The 21,448-nt window shown below is 51.1% G+C and overlaps 1 protein-coding gene across 1 annotated transcript in view; it reads right to left on the bottom strand.

The window, feature by feature from the left end:
• Positions 1–5,217: 5,217 nt before the first annotated feature.
• Positions 5,218–21,448, bottom strand: part of LOC308635333 (L-gulonolactone oxidase) — a gene marked incomplete at its 5' end in the record, with an annotated part of 29,383 nt that continues 13,152 nt past the window's right edge. The window contains 8 exons of the mRNA XM_081269676.1: positions 5,218–5,399; positions 5,961–6,051; positions 7,431–7,595; positions 7,734–7,883; positions 13,638–13,714; positions 14,468–14,575; positions 18,077–18,262; positions 20,595–20,685. Of these exons, the coding sequence (XP_081125802.1) occupies positions 5,271–5,399; positions 5,961–6,051; positions 7,431–7,595; positions 7,734–7,883; positions 13,638–13,714; positions 14,468–14,575; positions 18,077–18,262; positions 20,595–20,685 (997 nt within the window). The 3' untranslated portion in view covers positions 5,218–5,270. The remainder of the gene's footprint in view (positions 5,400–5,960; positions 6,052–7,430; positions 7,596–7,733; positions 7,884–13,637; positions 13,715–14,467; positions 14,576–18,076; positions 18,263–20,594; positions 20,686–21,448) is intronic.

Here is a 21,448-nt window from a genome sequence, read left to right as displayed (position 1 = left end):
TTTCCTATGGGTGCCCTCAAGTGAGTTGGCACCAGGGCAGACCGGTTCCAGAAGTTGCTATTCAGAATTAAGCATGAGGTGGAAACAAGGGGAGGCCTGCAGAGGCCATTGCGAGTGAAGCTGTAGAAATGGCAGGGGCCATTTGTTTGCAAGCTATTTGCCAGCAAGGGCGAGAGCTGGGACCGAACGCAGGTGTGATCTGAAGGCAGGCCAACGGGTCCCACTGGCACCTGTTAGCTGCCCAGGGATTCCCACTCCAGTGTCCTGCATGGACCTGGCATTACCAGGTGTATTTTAGCTGGAAGGAGGAGCCTGGCAAACCCAGGACGTATGAAATAGCTCTAGACAAGATGCAAAAATGCTCAGGTCTTTAGAGATTGTTAATGGAATGGGCGATCACTATAGTGAGCTCTCTGCCGCTGTTCCCACACACTGATCTGGTGATCACTGATCCTAACCCTCGGTCACAGTCCTCCTGGATTATACATTGCCGTGTCAAGTGGTCAGTGTCAGAGCTGTACAGCTGTCCTGCCCCTGTCCCCAGTCTGAGGCCAGTTCTGGTCCGTCTCGAGGTCGGGTGGGGGCTCAGTCAGGAAAGGGCGTGCAGAGGAACAGCACCCTGAGCTGCCTGCTCTCACTCTGCCTCCATCGCCCAGCGGAACAAAGACTGTGACCTTCAACTGACACCAGACAACTCCCACAACCTCACCTTGGCCTCCAGTGCCCAATCCCACATGGGCTAGCACCCAGCCCTCAGGCACATCATGGGGATGGGGACAGGGGACCTCTCACTCCAGCCTGACGCTCCCGAGGACACGTACATCTTCACCATTGACTTCATGGGTGCCAAGTCACAGTCATGCAGCCACACCAAAGCCAAGGCTCATCTTAGGTTCTAACCTGGGTCCCACCACCAGCCACTTGCCCGTTGGGGACACAGGGAATCGGCTGGTAAGCTGTGTCTGCAATCGCCTTTGGCGCTGCGCAGGCTTGCGCTGGGTGGGTCAGTGGGAAGCTCTGCCAAAATTCAAAACCACCCCAAATTTAGGGACTCTACTTTGGAATGTTTTTGAAATGCCTGGTCCTCTCTTGACCTCTGAAATATTCCAGGGAAAAAACCCCAGTCACAGCTGAAGGAGCAAGGCTCAGGGACTTGCTGCATCTCCTCCTCTAGTTCATGGTCCCCCTTAACGACACTCTGGCCTGGGGGTGAGGTGCTCAGAGTGGTTTTTCTGGTTTCTTCTTCCTAGTATTGGGATAGCACCTTCCTGTGTTTCTATTCTAGTAGCTGGAGGCCTCAGAGTCACACCTTCCTTCCAGGTGGCTCTGGGACATCCCTTCTAAATTTAAAACCAGTGGTGGCTTAGGGAACTCTCCCTTTTCAGCAAGCCCCCAGTGCCACCCCCAAGGTTTCCTCCCTCTCTGTGTCTTTCCTGGGTCTGGGTCTGGCAGGCCCAGCCAGTTCAGGTCAGAGTCTGGCAGCTTGATTTTCTCCTGGGCACAGATAGCCACCACCAGGGGCAACTTTGAATCCCTTCCAGGGTCTGCCACTAAATGATCAGAGAGGGATTCCTTCTTTCCTTCCACTGAGCTGTGGCCCCCACTGATGGTGGGCTTTGGCTGACCACAAGGTCATAAGACCTTATAGAAGGCTCAGAATTTTCCTAGCTTCTCTGTCCTCCAGGCCCTCCCATGCAGGTGGCCTGGTCAACTCTGCTAACTTTGTGCTCTCCCTCTCCAGAGTCACCTGGTGAAGTGAAGGGCATCTGTCCTGGGTCTTTAAATATCCTATGTCTTTGCAGATGGGAGACCTCTGAGCGGTGGTCAGGTGGCTGCATCCCCTGGACCCCTCTTTTCCTCAGTTAGGAGAGTGTAGGGATGAGAGGGCCACCTGGAGAGGAGAAGCTGCCACAAATGGCAGGATTTGCTGTTTCCTTTTGCCCTTTGGGGTGCGACCTCCCACCCCAAATTCAACCTTGAGAGCAGCTCCTGCTGGCTGGGTGCACCACACGCTGGCTGGGTGCGCAGTTCCTCATCCTCTGCTCCATCGCTCCATTTCCAATTCTTGGATGCTGCTGGCATTTCCAGCTTCTTGTGTTAGCAGTCCAGTCTTAGAGATGAGGAGAGTGTTCGCCAGCAGGGGGCAGAGCTGTCAGCCAGTTAGGGAGGGAGCCGGGCAAGGAGAGAAGAAGGGGAGCTGCAGGAGCCAGCAAGGAAAAGGAGCGAAAGAGAATCCAGATAGATCAGCAGCGCCCTCCGGAACCCAGCTCATGGGCTCAGCACACACAGCTTAATGTCTAAAGAACTCTGGAAGGAGAATTTTATGGAAAGATGGCCTTCAGACATCCAGAGATCCCAAATCAACAAAAGAATAGATCACATTTATTGAAAGGCTGAACTTAAAAGGGCAGCCAGTTTCCCTGGTAATTGGAAGGACTTTTTTCCAGAACATTGAATTGTGTAAGATTTCACTGAACCTCAAGGTTTTAGCCTCTCCAGCCTTTGTGCCAGCTACACTTCTTCCACTGGGACGGGCGTGGGTGGCCAGAAGTCCACAGGACAGGCATGGCACTCCTTCCAGAAACGTCATTTCAAGATTTGGAAAATGGACCATTACTCAGAATTTTAAAACACAACAATATTATGGGATAGAAGGTGAAATTCATAGAGTTTAAAGTGTAAGCTCTCTAAAATACAGGGGCATGGGGCTGAAAAGTCTGGAGACACTGTCTTTCTCAGCTTCTTGTGTGATGTTGGGCAAGTTTTTCCACCTCTTGGAACCTCAGTTTCCTCATCTGTAGAGTGAGTGGGGTGACTTGGACTTAATGATTTCCAAAGCAGTTTTCAACCTGCTTTTCTTTTTGTTCTATAAGTTTCATCAATCTAATTTTTAGCCTATGAATCAGGGAGTGTTCTCCAGATAAAAATAACCAGTGTATATATTTGTGTCAAGAGATTCATTTCCAAGCAGGGGCTCATGTTCTTTCACAGGATCCAAGTCAGCAGAGAAGCTCTGGAGGCTGGTGTTTGTGCATAGTCTTGAGGCCAAATTCCTTTTTCTCTCAAAAATCTCAATTTTTGTCTTGAAGGCCTTTCAACTGATTGTGTGAGGCCCACCCATAGCATGAAGGGTCAGGGCTTTTACTGAAGGTCAACTGATCATAAAGATCAGCCACCACTGCAAAATACCTTCACAGCAATAGGTAGATGAGTAGTTGGTTAAATAATTTGATACTAAAGTCTTATAAGTCAATGCACAAAAATAACCATGACACCTTGCCACATGCACTTCTAGGCAGGGCTGGCCCTTGCCAGGTGAGGCCCCGAGTTGGCTCAGAAGGGCCTCATGCTTTGCCTAATGTTCTGCTGTCATCCTCTTGAGATTTTGACAAGTGTTGAACAAGGAGCTCTGCGTCTTCCTTGTGCAGTGAACCCCCAAGTCCCCCAGCTGGTTTTGCCACAGACAGAGCTTGTGTCCAGGCCATGGACTTGGGTCCTGTGGCTGAGCCCTGCTGTTGTGCAGCACAGGAAGGTTTCTGGGCCACTTCCCTGACACGGCATCATAGTCCGCCTTCCCGTTGTTGAACATCCTTGGCACATTGTGTTTCCCAACTCAAATATCAATCTTTGGAGTAAAAAACACAGAAGATAAAATCTACCGTTTTAAGCACTTTTTTTTTAAAGAAAAACTTTCGCATGGTCATGCAGATGTCACCACCATCCGTCCCCAGCACTGTTTTCAACTTCCCGAACTATTCAAACTCTGTGCACGTTCAACTCCACGTCCCCGTGGTCCATGGGAACCACTGTTCTATTTTGTCTATGAATTTGCCTTCACTAGACACCTCATTTAAATGGAATCACACCCGTGCTGTGCTGCCTTTTGTGACTGGCTTATTTCAGTGCCATGCCTTCGAGGTTCATCCATGTCATGGAAGGTACCAGAATTTCCTTGCTGAGGCTGAATGACATTCCCTTGTGGGTACAGACCCCATTTTGCGTATCCGTTCATGTACCCAGCCACACTCAGGCTGCTTCCACGTTTTGGCTCTGTGAACAGGGGTGCACACGTGTCCCTGTAACATCCTGCTTCCGTTCCTCAGGAATACACCTCTTCCCACAGCAGCTGTGCTGTTCTGCATCCCACGAGCAGAGCACAGGATCCCAACCTTTCCAGGTTCTCACCAACACTTGTTATTTTCTGCTCTTTAAAATCTTATAGTTGTTAATATTGATCCTCTTGGGGGTGAAGTGGTATCTCATTGTGGCTTTCTTTGCACTGCCCTAAGTAAGTGATGCTAAGCATCTTTCACATGCTCATTGGCCATTGGTGTATCTTCTTTAGAGAAATGTCTGAGGTTGAAGTCCTTTGCCTATTTGTTGATGGGATTGCCTTTCTGTTGGCAAAGCAAAGGAGTTCTCTGTGTATTCTAGATGTTAACCCCTTGAGATAGATGGTTAGTGTATGTTTCTTGAGGGCAGAAAGCTATCTTAAGTTTCTTTTAATTCCTCCAAAGCACTTGGTGCATAGTAGGTCCCCAAGAACATCCAGGCATGCTCCAGGAGCTGCCCAGAGGTAGGGAAAGGCAAATTCACTCCAGAGGGAATATGAAACCTTTCCCAGGCAGGCCCCAGAAGGGGGGCCGGTGGAGCAAGCCTTGCTCCCAGAGTTACCCTGGGGACTAAGAGGAGGGAACACAATGAATCAATTGCTAGTTTTTATTAAGAAGAGAATGAGGAGGGTCCCACCCCTGAAAGAGACAGACTGAAGGTCAGACCCAGGCTGTCTGAGACTTCTGGCAGAGAGCAGTTGTAGGCAGGTAATCAGCTGAGCATTTGAAAGAGCCTTATGTGGGAGAGAAAGCAGAGGTCCACACCACCTCTGTGCCCACACACCTGCTAAGGGGGCTGGGAAGGGACCCCTGCAGCTGCAGACCTGGGGACTTCACTCCCACCTAGCCAGCAGGTGGACCTTGCCAATGAGCGAATCTCTGACCTCTGGACAGACACACTATGTTGGGCTGCCCCTTTTCCCCAGGTGTGTTGATTACAGGGGCAGGAAACGGAGGTCACAGAGATGTAAACAGGGATTGGGGTGCTGGGCCACCTCCTGCTGGGCGCACTGTGAGGATAAGGGAGGGAAGGAGGGGAGACTTCAGGAGCTCAGCTCTGGCTGTGGGGTCTGGAGGGGAGGTGTGTCCCTCTGTCGGGGGACGCTGGGCCTCCACCCTTATCAAGGCGGGCTGGGACAGGCGAGGGGTTCTCCGGCTTCAGTAGAACACCTTCTCCAGATAGGAATTCAGGAACATCCCCGTGGGGTCCAGCTTTTCCCGGATGGCGCAGAACTTTGGAAAGGCAGGATACATTTTCTCAAAGTCCTTCCTGGTGCAGTTGTGGGCCTGTGGAAACAACCAGAAGCAGGGGTCTTGTCCCTGGTGCCTGCAGCTCCGCAGGGCCGCAAAGCAGCCACCCCAGAGTCCCCAAGCCTGTGTGCGAAACACCCCTCCCCCAGGCGCACACGCAGGTGCACCACGTAGAGACCAAACAGAAGGGAGAGGGTCCTGGAAGGCACAGCAGGAAGGGGCGAGAAGGCAGCCCTGGATTGCTATTCCATTGCCAAAGGCAGCGTGCCACAGTGGAGGGGCTGTGGTTTCAGTGCCATGGAGCGACCTCACTTTCCTGTCTGTTACATGGTTTAACTGATGCCTGTGCCTAATCCTGCTCATAAGCTTCCAATGAGAATCAAAGTGAAAGGCATTTCTCTGAAGACCGGAGAGCACAGCAGTCCCGGTGTGTTGGAACCAGAGCGCAGGGAGGGGAGTTGAGTGTGGAGGAGGGAGGATCAGCCGAAGTGTTTCTGATGGTGGTCCTGGAGGGCTTGGGGGAACAGGGGGAGAAGCGCCCCCTGGTGGAAGCCACGACGCACAGCTCTGTCCTGCTGCTCTGCCCAGGAGTCCTACCTTGGCCCAGTGGGGCCTGCCCCCGAACTTCTTCATGATGGTCTCGTAGGCTAGCCAGTAGTCCAGTCGCGGCACATCCTTGCCATAGGGCCTGGGGCGGGGGGGCGACAAAAGGAGATTAGCCTTGCCCTTGCCCTGCATCCAACCCAGTCATCAGGTACCTGCCCAGTCTTGGCACGTGGGGTGGGGATTAAGGCTGACTCTGCCCCCAGGACATGGACAGCGGCTGAACTACAGCCTAGGGGAGCAGTAGGCGGTACCACCTAGGATTATCTCAGTGCACCCAGTGATGCTCAAAATGACAAAAGCACCCACTGACAGTTCTTAGAACATGTCCCCATTGTTGAGTGACGCATGACTGTACGTGTGTGTCTCCATACACATGCTCGGTGCTTTAGCTATCTTTTAACAGAACCTTGGAAGCTCAGGATACCCTGGTTCAGGTCTGGAGACCGTGGTCTTATGACCTATTGGACAACCCAGTTCTCACCGCCTGGTCAACGGCCAAGTCAGACCGACTGACTGACAGAAAAGCCTGACTTCATTTTTAAAGATGCAGATGGACATGTTGAGATGCCTTCCCCCGCTGACCTCCTCACCTCTGAATTGGAATTCACAGGAAGGGAAAAGATAGATAAATGGATGGGGTGCGGGGCTCACCAGGAGTTTGCTCCTCTCTGATGTGAGCCACCGCCCCGCCCCTTCAATCAGTCTTCCAGAAACTCTCTGACCTGGCTCTTTGGGATGCCCTCAGCAGCAGCGCTCTCTTGAATCATCCCCTGGACCCCCCCCCCCCCCCCGCCCCGAGGCTGGGTCTTACACTGAAGAAATACACTCAGGGAGGGTGAGGGGTAGTGTTCTCATGCAGTCATAAGGGCAGTGATGGAGGGAGGTGGAATGGGGAGGCAGAGGTTTTAAAATGTATGAACTTCTACTCCCCTGGGACGGGCGCCTCTTCGTGGAGCCTGATACCCCGCCCAGAAGGATGAAGACAAGGCAGCCCTGGGAATGTGCCTTGCAGAGCCATCAAGAGGGCACGTGCATGCACACAGGCATCTGGTGTCAAGCAGGATCCTCTCTCCTGACAAACTGATACCCAGCCTCGGAATCTTTCTTAACCCGGCATTCCAGGCTGTCAGGATCCCTGACCAGAGTGGGCTCATGAGGTGGACTATAGCTGTCATTCCATAATATCTGCATCAGAGTTATTCCTAATTGATATTAATTCATGAGCAATATGAATATTACATTAACATAATATAGACGAGCCACATCTATGTCATCAGAGCCTACAGAGAGGAAGTGTCATAAGGAATTCAGAGAGAGAGAGACCGTCTCCAGCTGTCAGAATAAGCAGAGTCCCCCTAGAGAAGGTGGCGTCCGAGCCAGCACTGAAACACAGAGGAAGGGCACTTTCAAATCCAGGGGGACCTCCTCCCACCTGGCCCAGCCTCTCCGTGAGCCCATCACCTGTACATGATGATGTTCATGTAGCAGCTGTCCCTCTGGAAGCAGGGGCTCAGCAGGATGTCATCCCCCCGTGTGAAGCGCACCTCCACGGGGTAGTGGGCCACCACCTTGGGGTGGGCTTCCAGCATGGCCTTCAGCTCCAGGAGGGCCTCCTTGGTCTTCTCTCTGTGCTCAGTCCAGGGGGACAGAAGCCAGACCTCAGAGAGGAAGGGGCGGTGGGCGAACCCCCAGGCTCTGCATGGTGGTGACAGGGCTCTGCCCCGGGGTGGCCCACTGGGTACAGCTGCCCCGGGACAGGCCTACCTGGGAATGGCCCAGTCCTGGACGTGCTGCTTGAAGCGGCACTCGTAGGTGAAGATCTTGTGGCTGAGGTTGCTGTTCTCCTTCTTGCGGGTGAACAGCAGCCAGAAGAAGAAGCGATTGATCCAGCCCACGAGGCAAGGCAGGAAGGTGCTGGAGGGGACGGGAGGGCACATTGGGTTCTGCTGAGGGGGCATCATAATTGTAATACTTGCATGTGTTGTGTGCTAGCTGTATGCAAGGTACTCATTCAACACTCGGGTGCCTTTGTGGCTTATTTACAGCTTGGAAATCCCTCCTGCAGCTTGTGGCTCTAAATCATTCTTCGGTGGTTGCATGGCCGACCAGGTGAGGGGACTGTGACTTCATGAGGGAGGGTCTCATCACTGACCCAGCCCTGTTTTCACTCTGACTCACCTTTCTGACTTTCCTTTTGGTACAAGCTCCTCAGACACCTTGGACTCCAGGAGCAAGAGGCCTGATGGTTTAAGCTCTTGAGACAAGAATCAAAACTATGTCTCAGGCAAGAGAAGCTCGCTTTGGTACCAAGGATTGAATCGAATCCCTAGCCCTTTTTTAAATTTTGAGACAGGGTTGCTGAGACTGGCTTTGAACTTGTGATCCACCGCAGCCTCCCGAGCAGCTGTGATTACAGGTGTGCCCCACCATGCCTGGCTACGAGGAGCTTTCTTATGGTGACTGGGAGGGACCTGTCCTGGGGTGGTGCCCTGCCCCGCCCCACCTGGCCTAGATCTCCTGATCTAGCAGCTGTGCCTTCCCTCCAATCCCTCCGGCTTTGTTTCCATTCCCTTTTCTAAAACAGTCACTGTCAGCCCCTGGAAGACAGGGCTGAGGACACGGGTCCCTTGTCTTCCTGGGTAACTATGGTGATGAAAGTTCCTTGCATGCTTTCCACCAGTGCCCTCTCAGTTTGGCTTTTGGGCGATGGTAGGACCTGACTTGTTGGATCCCAGAGATAGGCCTTGGTCTAGGACTCCAGTGGCAACACTGTACCCTTTATCCACGGTTTGCCTATTAATAGCTATTCAGATTGTTCTCAGCCTCTTGCCACCTCGGACCACACTGAAATAAATGTCTTTGTCCCAAAGCCTCACCAGCTGGTTGGGGCAAAGGGCAGAAGGGGTTTTAATTTCAGCAGGTCACTGCTGGACTGTGGTATTCACCCTCCTTCCACACCTTGGGAAGCCTGGATTGCTGTAGAGTTAAGTGGCCAGTGGGGACCAGTTCCTTGGATGGGGTCTCCAGTCCCAAGTTCTTGTGCCTGGAAATGGAGCTAGAGCTGCCCAGGTAATTACCAAGGGAGGGCTCTGCGCTTCCTGGGCCAGGAAGGAGCTGCCACCTGGCCTTCCACTCCAGGAAACTCACTCGCCAAAATCTGTGTATACACACACATGCAGGCCCCCCCCCCACAAGGTCCTTTTTTCTCTTTATAAACGAGTTGAATGTTCACCATAGCTAGACTGGAAAGGGAAGAACACAAAGGAAATTCCCCAGGCTGGAGCAGCATCTCGCCCAGGGCCTGTGCATCTGACCAGGTGGAGGGGAGGGAGGGGAAGCTCTCGGGTGGGCTGTGTCCTGGCTAATATTTATGTTTGCCTTTGGTGGTGGGACCTCCAGGACATGCATTCCAGCCTGGTCAACCTGACACCCTGAAGCCCTGGCTCTCCTACATCATGATGTGCTCTTAGGGCTCAGGGACGTGGGAAGGTGGGGACGGTCCCATCCTGGGAGGTGAACAGTGCTAGGTTGTGTCCTTGAAGCTGAATAGTCTTGTGTATGTTCAGGGCTGTGAGCAGAGAGGCTAAGACAGGAAGGAAGACGGAGGAAGCAGACATCAGGTTGGCAGCTGACAGCTGGGGCAGGGGTGCCAGAGGGGGACAGGTCCTGGCATGGGGCCAAGGGGCAAGGTCCAGAGGCTCTTTGTGGGGGCAGCCAGTGCTGGGCCTGGGGGAGCCACCAACCATGACCCTATGGGCACAGGCCAGCTCAGGGTCCTGCTGAGCTGAGCTGGTCTAATCACCTTCTGGAGCCACTAATGATTCACTGCAGTAGCTTGAAGGAGGCCATCTGCATGGTCATGAGGAGCTGGACAGAAAGACCAAGAACTTTCAAGTAGGCAACTTTGTGATCACTAAAAAGGTGAGAAGCATGGAGGGGGACTAACTCACTGGAGTGCTTAGTGAAGGTGGGAGGTTTGAGCTGGGTGTGGCGGGGTAACTGGGAACCCACCAGGTGGACAAGAGAAAGACCTCAGAGGAAGAAGAAACCCCAGGCCCAGCACTGTGGTGCATGCTTGTAATCCCAGCGGCTCAGAAGGCTGAGCCAGGAGGATTGCAAGTTCAAAGCCAGCCTTGGCAATTTAGTGAGGTGCTAGGTAACTCAGTGAGACCCTGTCTCTAAATAAAATATTTTAAATAAAAAGGCTGGGGATGTGGCTCAGTGGTTAAGTGTCCCTGGGTTCAATTCCTGGTACCAAAAAGAAGAAGAAAGAAGGAAGAAGGAGAAGAAAGGAGGAGGAGGAGGAGGAGGGGAAGAAACAACCCCAGGAGCAAAGTGTGACTTCATCCCAAGGATAACAAGGCAAGAGGGGAAACTGGTGAAGGGTATGGACTCAGATCTCTTCCCACTTCCTGAATCAAATAAAAACTTACTATAAAGCTGCAGGAATTGAGATGGTATGGGCTAAGGACTGACCTATAGATCAAGAGAGTAGAATAGAGAGTCTAGAAAATCACCTTGACATATTTGGTCAATTGTTTTTAACAAAAGTACAAAGATAATTTGATGGGAAAAGAAGAAACTTTTAACAAATGGTGCTGGGACAACTAGGTGTCCACAAGGAAAGAGTGAAGTTGAATCCCTACCTCAAACCATAGAGAATGATCAGAGCAACAGAAGAGCTGAAAGTCTAAACTATGAAACTCTTGGAAGAAAATCCTTATGATCTTGGGTTACGACTTTTTTTAAGAGACAATAACACAAAACAACAACAACAAAATAATAAATTGGACTTAACGAGAATTAAAATTATTTGTGCTCCACAGAACACTATTAAAAAAGTAGAAAGACTAATCATAGAATGAGAGAAAATATTTGCAAATCATATATCTGATAAGGGACTGGATCCAGAATATATTTTAAAAAAAAACTCTTAAACTCATCAGTAACAAGTCAAATAATCCATTTTTTAAAATGGGCAAAAAAAATCTGAATTAGACATTTCTCCCTCCAAATGTGGTACACAAATGGCCAGTAAACACATGAAAAGATGCTGAATGCCGTTATCATCAGAGAGATTGTAATGAAAACCACGATGAGATACCACCTTAAACAGGATGACTTTGTTAGGATATGGGGAAATTGGAATCTTAGTAAATTGCCAGTGAGCTTATAAATTGGTACAGTTCCTTTGGAAACCTGGCAATTTCTTAAAAAGCTAAGCATGGAATTGCCATCTGAGGCAGCAATTCCTCTACTGGGCATGTGCCCAAAGAACTGAAAATGAGTCCACACACAAACTTTTACATGAAAATCACAGCAGCATTATCCAGGGGCACCCAAAAGTGGAAACAATCCAAATGCCCATCCACTGAAGAATCAGTAAACAAGATGTGGTCTAGCCCTACAGTGGAATATTATTTGTCCATAGAAGGAAAGAAATAGTGACATATACTACCACACAAAGAACCTTGGAAACAATGCACAAAGCAAAATAAGCCAGTCACAAAGGTCACATACCATCTAATTTCATTACATGAAATGTGCAGAATAGGCAAATTGATAGGGACAGGGAACAGATTAGTGTTTTCCAGGGTTGGGGTTGAGATGTTGGGGAATGCTGATGGGGAGTGATAGTAATGTTCAATTAGACTGAGGGCATGGTTGTACAACACTGTGAACACACAAAGAACCGTTAAACTGCCCGGTTAGAAGGCTACACTGCATGGCTTGAGAATTTTAGTTTAATGAGGCTCCCATTTGCCTTGAGGCAGGAGGTGATATCATCTAATTTGTCTTTTGGAATGATCAGCCTGGCTACTGGGTGGAGGGTGCAGGGTGAGGTGGGAGGAAGGAAGGAGCCGTTGTGGGGCTATAAGGACAGTGCCCGGGTGCAGCACCAAAGCGGAGTGGATGCATTTGAGGGAGATCCAGCAGAGGGGCTAGGATGACCTGAGGACCAGTAGATGACAACTGTGCTCATCCTAGATGTGCTAATCATCTGGTTCTACAGGCCCCTAAGCAGTGTCCTCTGGAGGGGAGAGTTGGGCAGGTAGGAGCCAGAAGTAGGGGAAAAGTAAATGGCACCTCTCAGAGCAAAGGATAACAGCCAACACTTGGTACATTCTCCATGGGCCAAGGGTTGCTTAAGAGTTTTACCTGATCTCACTGGGGCCTTGCAACTCTGTCATGAATACTATTACCCTTCTGTTTTATGGGTGAGGAAACTGAGGCATGGAAACATTTTGCAACTTGCCCCAGTCCTGCTAGGTAGAATAGCAGTAATCCGAAGACAGGAAGTTGGACTCTAGAACTAATTCCCACTGTATTTTCTCATGGTCAAACCCAGGGAATGAGTCTTATGCATCAGATGCCAGAAACTTCATTGCAAAGATGGACTGTACTCAGGAACCTATCACAGGGTGACACCACCCCTGGGGAATGCACACAAGACTCTGGGAGGATGAGAGGAAACTCTTCAGTTGGCCTGGGAACAAGTGGAATGGCCTCCAGGAGGAGAGGAGATGTCAACATCAGAGAAGGGACAAAATGAAATTCTCCATTTTCTTATCTCCTGTCACTGGAAGGTTGACCCAGGATGAAGTATCTCCACATGGTGCCCATTATGTGTCAATGTTATGTCTCCTACTCTTAGCCATGCACCGTTAGGAAATAAATCTGCCGTCCTGGTCCCACTGGGATACTTGCTTTGTTAAAGTGACCGACAGAGGGTCAGTCCCAGGTAGACCCTGATTAAGGAGCCTGGAGATGATTTCATCAATGCCTGGGCACATCTGTTATTTATTTGTTCTTAGGTTTAGACATTTCAACTTTTTAAATACACCATGTGTTTTTTGTTTTTGTTTTAATATACTTTGGATCTATCCATCATCCATCCATCCATTCATCCATCATTCATCCTTCCATCATCCATCTATCCATCATTGATCCTTCCATCATCCATCCATCCATCCATCATCCATCCATCCATAATCCATCCATCATTCATCATCCATCATCCATCTATCATCCATCCTTTCATCATCCATCAATCATCCATCCATCATTCATCCTTCCATCATCCATCCATCATCCACCTATCATCCATCCATCATTCATCCTTCCATCATCCATCCATCCATCATCCATCCATCATTCATCATCCATCATCCATCTACCATCCATCCTTTCATCATCCAGCCATCATCCATTCACCATCCGTCCTTCCATCATCCATCCATCCATCCATCATCCATCATCCATCCATCCATCCATCCATCTATCCATCCATCATTCATCCATTCATCCATTTATTCATTCATTTCTCTCCATCTCCATAGACACCACCTCATCATAGGCATCATTTACATGGGCTTGCAGCTTCTTCTCATATTCCCTCTTTCTCTTTCCCAGCCATCCCTCCTGGCAGCTGGATGGCTCATTTTAAAATACTTCCTCCCTCAAACTCTTCTAATGACTTCCATTGCCCTTAAGTGAGCCTAGGGCTCCCCAGGTGATTCAAATGTACATCCAGGGATGCAAACTTCTGCCAAGACCCAGGAGACAGACACAAGTTGCATGCATAAAGGTAGGGGCATTATTCTTCTGATGAGCTACATCTTTAGCAGCATATGGCAGTTGCAGAAAAAGGTTCCTTTGCATTCCTACCTGGTCCAGAGCAGGAACTCCAGTAAATAGAATCCAACAGCATAGTCCCAAAACCAGCTGGCTGAAGAAGAGGGGGGCTGGGAAGGAGAATGTGTCATCAGTTCAGTGCCAGGGCTGAGCTGCCTCCTGACTTTTGGTGTCTGGGATGTGGCTTGTGCAGGAAGGTGGCAGAGGTGGAGGGTGGGGCTGCTGAAAGCTCTCCTTCCTGGAGGCACAAACAGGTGCTATGCTCTAACCTTTGGTTTCATGCTTCTTTCTCCAAGTGTTTATTCATTTACTTTGCACAAAGTAAATGTCCTTCCTCTGGAAAGCCCACAAGCCAGGGGTCCAGCAATCACCTTTTATGAACCTGTGCTGCCCCCATCAGGAGGGGTTGTGGCCCCCTCAATGTTCATCTGGGTGATGGCTTTGTTTTCATCTGCTGAGAAGCAGCCTTTGGCCAAGGACATGGGTGAGATCAAACTAGTGGTTTCTTCCACTCTACGATTGGAGGTGGGGGCAGTAGAGGGAAGGATAGACATAAGAGAGGTTTCTGAGGTCCAGCCCAGCTGTCTAGGACTCTCACCTGTCCTACCCTGTTCTCTGCTTAATTCTCCCTACATCTAGGCTGACCCTGAACACACCCTAAGGGTCCCCCTCTGGATACACTGGGTCCCACTTGGCCCCCTTTCTCCTTCCCTCCACCCTCTGGCCCTGATGCTTGCTTCCTTACACTCAACCATACTCCCAGCTCCCTGACCGTCAGGAAGGCATGAAGTGTCAGTCACTCTGGGGCTGGGTAGAACCCTCTCCAAGATGCTGGGCAGGGCCAGGGGCACTGCCATACCTACCTTGTTGGTGTGGTCCTGGTAGATGATGCTGACGTTCTCACTGTGTGGGAACCAGAGGAAGCGAAAGTACTCGGACTTCTTCAGATGGCTCTCCAGGTTGTCCAGGACCTAGAACAGCACGAGGAAAGGGAAGAGACTGGTGGTCACAGAAGTGGTAGGGAACACTGGAAATCAGGGGCCAGATGTGCTTCAGTCTCTCTCTGGCAAAAGGAAATACTTAAGATTGTCCACACACTGCCAAATGGCACAGAATGAGTCTTCAAATATGCTGGGTATTAAGATGGTCCACTTACGTAATGACTTCCCTAATAGCTTAGAGGACACAAGTGACTTCTTGTGTGTCCTACTTTAAGCAATTACTAGTTTGGGAGAGTTACTTATCACTCTGCTTCAAGTTCTTCATCTGTAGAACCAGGACTGTCACAAAGATTAAATGAGCTGATGGCTAGGAAGTGCCTAATGTGATACTAGGCACATGTTAAGCACTAGGTAGGCATACACTACAGTTTCTAGAACAGTTACTCTTATATTGTCATCGTCATCATTATCATTATTTCTTATCCCTTGATGCATAGTAGTTCTTTAATGAACTGCTCTGAAGTGGCTCATCACTGACACACTGAAATAATGTCACAGGTGAATCATCTCCTTGAAACCCATCAAGCAGGTATGGGTCAAGTTGTGACAAAGTATAGATTTGGGGGTTGATCTCCAGTTGTGGGGTTGGGGGAAGAGCTCTAGTCTTGGAACAAGTTCTGGATTCAAGTCCCAAATCCCAGCAGGGAATGTAATGGTCCCCTTTTCTCAGCTCTGGTTCCTGAAACACGCCTGTCCAGCTTCCCACCTGGGATGATTCCATGATGGAAGGGCGACTTAGCACTAAACTAGGCACAGTGACTCTGTGGTGCTCATCTAGCACTAAGTGGTTGTTGACTGGTGGCACCATCCCAACTCTTCCACCAGGACTTGCAAACTGTCCTGTCTGGAGAACGAGGGTCCCCGGGATCATGGATTTCCTAGGAGCACCATCAAAGGATTTTAGTCTCAGAGGATGTGCTGTTTTGCTAGCTGTTGGCCTGAAGGTTTCTAGTGGGTTCTGTCCCTCAAATTTAGAGTAATAATGCTATGGGATTGATTTTTGGGAATGAGTTACTATGATTTCATGTGAACCAGGCTACAATGAGTGGACAATGCTGAGAATTTATTGTAAAAAGGCACAAGGACAGCTCGTTCTCAGCAGCACGTTCACAGAATTGGACCAACATCTGACCTCACCCTACTGTCCTGTATCATGAAAAAGCTGATTCTGACACTTTCTGGGCTTGGGAATGACTGCTTTCTTTCATAGAACTGTGATCAGCATCCAACAACCTTATTGAGGTGTCTTTAGGAGAACCAGTATAGAGGAGCACTGAACTAGATCAGAGATGAGCCCCATCTAGCCAGGGTGGGAGGAGATGGAGAAAATCTTGGAAAAGGATGATCAATGGTCTTGATCAGCTGACCACCCCCCACTGAGTTACTTGAGCACTTCCAGGTACTTCATGGATCCTGGGGGAGCAACGGATGCCTCAGAGGAGATCTCTGCGCTGCAGAACGGATCACCCAGCAGCAGGAAGAAGGGGATAAATGTCAAGAGGAGGGGATAACATTTGTGAGCCAATCAGGTGTGACCAGGATATCCAGCCTGGAGAGTCCAGGATTGGCTCAGACCCTGGACTCGGCATGCACCTGTCAGCAGGGTAGGTGTTGGGGACAGGAGGAGTTGGGGACTGTTTCTGCGAGGTGCAAGGGCAGTGAGGAAGGAGAAGCCACCAAGGACACTGGCTGACCCATGAGTGGGAGGAGAGAAATCCCGCTCCCCACACCCTGGGAGGATGAGCTGGGTGGGCTCCTCGGGACAAGGCCCAAGTGCTCTCAGCAGATGCTCCAAAGGAGGGTCATAGTAATGCAGTACACAGCCCTCTGTCCCAGCGGTGGGGGACAACAGGGGACAGTTTTGCATCCAAGCGCTTCACTGGCTCACAGGATGTCAGACCTGAAAGACCTCGGGAACATCAAGTCCTACCTCACGTGTAAAACACTATGAAACTGAGGCCCCAGATGTTTAGGCACAGGATCAAGGTCACCCAGAGAAAGCAGCCCAGCCAGGCTCAGGAGCCCCGCCTCTCCCCAGAGCCCATTTCCTTCCCCTTGAGAGTTTTTTTTGTGTAATTATATGTGTGTGCACTTGTTGGTTCTGTTTTAGCAGAGGAGATTGCAGTTGTTTTTTCTTAGAAGTCATCATAGTCTTTTAAAATCAAAGCCACTGGGAACTTGGAAACAATTGAAACTTTGTTTCAAATTGGGAACTTTGAAACATTGCTTAAAAGTTTCACTTTGAGTTTTCAAGAATGTCCTAAGTTACAAGCCTCCATGTTGAGGTGAGCTGCAGGCTCATGGACAGCTGTCAGCTGACGTGTGTGCATGTGCACGTGTGTGCATGTGCACGTGTGTGCTGGTGTGCATGTTGGGGTGGGGAAGGCAGCCCAAGATGAGGCTCTAATGGAAAAGGGATTGGCAGGAATCTCAACCCATCTCAGTAAGGCCAAAGGGGAGCATAGAGGGTGGCCTGGTGTCAAAGGACTCAGCAGCTCTGGTATCTGAAAAGGAACATGGGGTGCTCAGGCAAAAAGAAGCAATCCCTTTATCTCTGGGTCAAAATATTCAGCTTCAAACTGATTGAGTTACGACCCAAGCCAGAGGCAGAAAATCAAATTCAATAGCCAGGTGGGGCTGAGCCCCTTTCTGACCGGGAGAGGTCACTACTGCCCATATCTTCCACACATGCGATTTTCATTCACCCCTTAACCTGCCTGCGCTCTATTAAAGCTGCTCTCATGGAGGTCAGCAGTGGCCTCCTGAGGTTCACCCAGATCTGGGCATTGATCCTTGAGCCCCTGCAGCACTGGCTGTGTGGCCCCTCCAACATGGAGGCCAGCACCCGTGGCCTTGGGAACCCGGCCCTCTCCTTCCTGTCTTCCTTCCTGTCTGATTGGGCTTAGTTTCCTTCACAATCCCTCTTCACCCTCTCATTCCCTGAGTGCTCCTGTGCCCAAGGACCTTCCCCTTCTCACCCACACCCGCTCTCTTGGGGTGGTCCACACTCTCACTGTCAATTGCCCAGGGGACTCCTGACCTCTGCTACGGGTTGAGTAGTGCTCCATTTCGACCCCAAATTCTTGTGTTGAAGTCCTAACCTCCAGTTCCTCAGAATGGGACTGTATTTGGGGACAGTCTAAACAGGCTATTCTTGGGTGCCTGGTTCCATGATGGTGGAGACTTCCACTGACAGGGAATCCTGAACGTGTCCTCTTTGGCTCTCATCTGGCCCTTGTCCCCTGGGGCAGGCCCCTTCTTGCCCCCCTGTCTGCCACCCGCTGCAGTTCCTCTGGGGTTTACTGCCCACAGGACTCAGGCCACAGTTTCCCCAGGGCTAAAGAAAGGGGTGATGAGGTCAGACCTCGTAATTCATGGGGACCATGGCGACTGTCAGTGGGATGTGGCTGACTTGCTGAAGTCCTCCATTTCTCTCCTGAGGCTGAGCAGTGGTGAGCAAGGGACCAGTACCTCCTTCAAGGTTGAGGGGAAGGTCGTCTCCTGCAGGTGGAACTGGGGCACGCACTGCAGGGTGATGGTGAGGATGACTCCCAGGCAGCCCAGGTGCACCCGTGCGGCCTGGAACACCTCTGTGTTGCTGGACTCGGAACATTCCAGAATCGCCCCATCAGCTGTCATCAGAGTCAGTGCCACCACCTGGCAGTGGGAGAAGAGTCACACTTCAGAACCCTGCTAGGCCACTGACCCCACCTCCCTGCTTGCCTCAGGAGGGAGGCCAGGAGTCACCCAAAGGACCACATGGGACTTCCGCGCCCTGTCTCCTGTCAGACCAAGGCCTCTCAGTCTCAGGAGAAGGGGAGCAGGGAAAGGCAGGCTGGGTCCGGGTGGGCACAGCCCTCAGCTGCTCTCATCCCCTGTGTTCTGGGAATGGCTGCCTCACCCTCTGTGCCTCGCAGCCAGGAGGCAGGGAGCCTCCCTGCCCAGAGGTGCTCTGGGGGTGGACCGGGCTGCCAGAGCCCAGAGCTCCCGGGGAAGCTGCTTGGTTACGGTTTGGATCTTGAATGTCCTCCTAAGGTCCAGTGTTCAGCCAGAGCAGCACCGTCCAGAGGGGGGCTTTGGGGAAGGGATTGGGTCGTGTGTGGGTTGATCTATTTAATCCATTCAGCTTGGTAGCTGAATTCACGTCGGGGAGGCGGGACCTAGTGGGAGGAAGGAGGTCCCTGGGGGTTGATCTTGTCCTTGGCCCCTTCTCTCTGCTTTCTGCTGCCAGGAGCTGAGCAGCTTCCCCGCCACACCCACCCACCTGCTGTTCTGTGTCGGCCAGGGAGCTGGCCCACACGCACGGAATCCTCTGAAACCCAGTCAAACTAGGTCTTTCCTTCTCTAGTTACTCTTGGCAGGTATTTTGGTCACAGTGACAAAAAGCTGGCTAACACAGAAGGCAAAGTAAGAGCACGTGTGCCCCTGGGTCAGGCCAGCCCTGCTGTCCCAACTCAGCCAGGTCCCAGCTACTCCTGGTCTACATGTTGGCCATGCTGGGCCTTCCCCTGCCTCAGGGACCCCTTTTCCAGAGGAACTCCACCCTCCTTCTTGGCCTCACCAACCAGACACTTGGGGTTTCTGCTAGTACTTCGAACTTTGGTTAGAAATGGGTGAGAGCGTGTCTGCCCTTGGCCCCCATTTCCAGAGGGACACTCTTTCACCACTGTTGAAGGCCTTCTCCACGCTCTGCTACCTGCTAATTTGGATGGAAATTGCTTCTGACATGTAGTTGGCGGCTCGGTGGCTCAGCATGAGAGAAAAGACACAGCCGAACTAATTCTGATTAACAGTGACCAAGGACCAGAGAGGAGAAACTGGCAGAAATGGGGCATGATGGCATCTGTGGGAGTGAGGACATCATGTTAATCTTTACAAAAACCAGATTCTGTCTAAGATCCAGAGCAACAGATGAGAGCCGGCCTGTGCAATGCTTCGATGGGACTTAGACACCATGAAGTGTGGACACTGTGTTTACAGACGGACTTTCATGTTCTTTCATCTCTGTTTCCTTACCTGTGAAATGGGTATAATAGCAACAACCATCTCAGAAAGCGGGGCGAGGACTCAATGAGAGAATGTGCCATGCCTGTGGATATCTGCCTAGTGTAGAGTGGACACTAAAGTTGTCAGCTCTGTCTCAATGCTCCCTGCCTTGGGCCTGAGATGCAAAATCCGACAGTAAGCAACTCCCCATAGTTCCCAGACATGGCTTCCATGGCTTCCGAAGAGAGGTGGCCAGGGAATCCTGCATGCTCTCTCAGGATGTATGCTCTCTCAGGATTGCTTTTGTTCTCTGCTGATCATTTTGTAGAAACTGGCTTGATATCAGTCCTGGACAATGGGCTGGGACTATCACCAAATGTGTGTGTGTGTGGGGGTGGCTCTCATGCTGTCCTCAGCCCCTGATACCACTGGGCTCTCCTGGGCAGTAAACCAGCTTTGAGCAGGAAAAGGCAGAGTCCATGGAGGCCTCCACCCACCTGCAGATCATCCCCTCTTAAGGCAGATTGTTAAGTTAAAGCTATTTACTCGGGAAGGTTGGCTCTGGACACAGCATCCTCTGAACTGTCATTTGGTGGCTGTTCATTTCTTGTGGGCTACCTAAGGGTCATCTCTCATTCTTCATTTTAGCTGACGATTTTCACAGCAATGTCTAGAAAAGTTGAGCAATCTACCTACGTGCACTGCCCAGGGAGTGGTGGAGTAAGGCTTTGACTGCAGGTTTGAGCCCCAGACTTTCCCCAAGCTGGACCCTCATGAAGTTCATGAAGTGTATTTATGGAAAGGCCAGACATCCCTGGCTACCTGGATGGGCTCTACCATGGGTCATCTGGCTGCTGTCCTGATCCCTGACCCCACTTGCTAAACTGAACAGTCCCATCCCTGGAAGGCCCCTGTCGAGTCTCCCTCCATCAAAGAGGAGATGGGCTGAGCTCGAGGTGCACAGACGCTGTGCCTGCCCTGCCTGTGGCAGCAGGATACCCACCTGAGTGGCCAGGATGCCGTGCTTGATCCCTGTGTTGTGGGTTCCGGACCCAATGACGCCACCTGCTGTGACATCTGACACAGCTCCCAGGCTGGACTCAGCAGGAGGGAGGAAGAGGGACACCAGCGACCAGTTAGGCTTCTCAGGACCACAGGCCCCCTGGACTGAGTGGAGGCCTCACCCACATCTACCCTTGCCCCGGGCAGCACGGCCGGCCCTGCTTCTCTCTGTGCCTCGGTTGCCTCATCTCAGTGGACTGTTGGAAGAGCCAGGGGGCCTGGTGTAGTCTGAGGGGAGGCTGCCTGCTTGGGGTCTGGGGTGTCTCCAGTCCACAAGGCCACTTTCCTCCATCCACCCACATCTTTCCACTGGGCGATGGCACAGGCTTTCACAGACTCCTCTGCAGCCAGCCTGGGAAGTCCTTGTGGTCCCAAGCACACACATATCCCAGGAGGGTGGGAGCTGGTGAGGAGAGAGGATGAGGGGGCCCCACCACTCTCTGCTGGGAAACCTGTGGGGTTCCTTGGGTCTCCAGGATAAAGCTTGTATCCCTCGGCCTGGGGCTCTGGGCCCCAGAATGGGTAAGAGGAGCCCTGTGGGCACAGGGGACAGACCCACAGGGGAGCAGCACCCTTCGGGAAGGCGTGTGCTATGGGGGTGGGAATTAGAAACTCTTGCCTGGATCTCAGGGTCAAGGAAGAGGAGTGGAACAGGAGTCCAAAAAAAAAAAAAAAAAAAAAAAAACCTAACTTGGGAATTTTTTGAGATTCAGCACGAGCTTAAGGGAGAAGGAAACAAATATTTGCTGATGGTCCAAGGATAGCCAGGGCTATGGGGCTACACTGTGGCTACCC

The sequence above is a fragment of the Spermophilus citellus genome, assembly GCF_964194105.1.
Source record: "Spermophilus citellus genome assembly, chromosome: 16".
NCBI lineage: Eukaryota > Metazoa > Chordata > Mammalia > Rodentia > Sciuridae > Spermophilus > Spermophilus citellus.
This window is presented reverse-complemented; position numbering and strand designations above follow the sequence as displayed.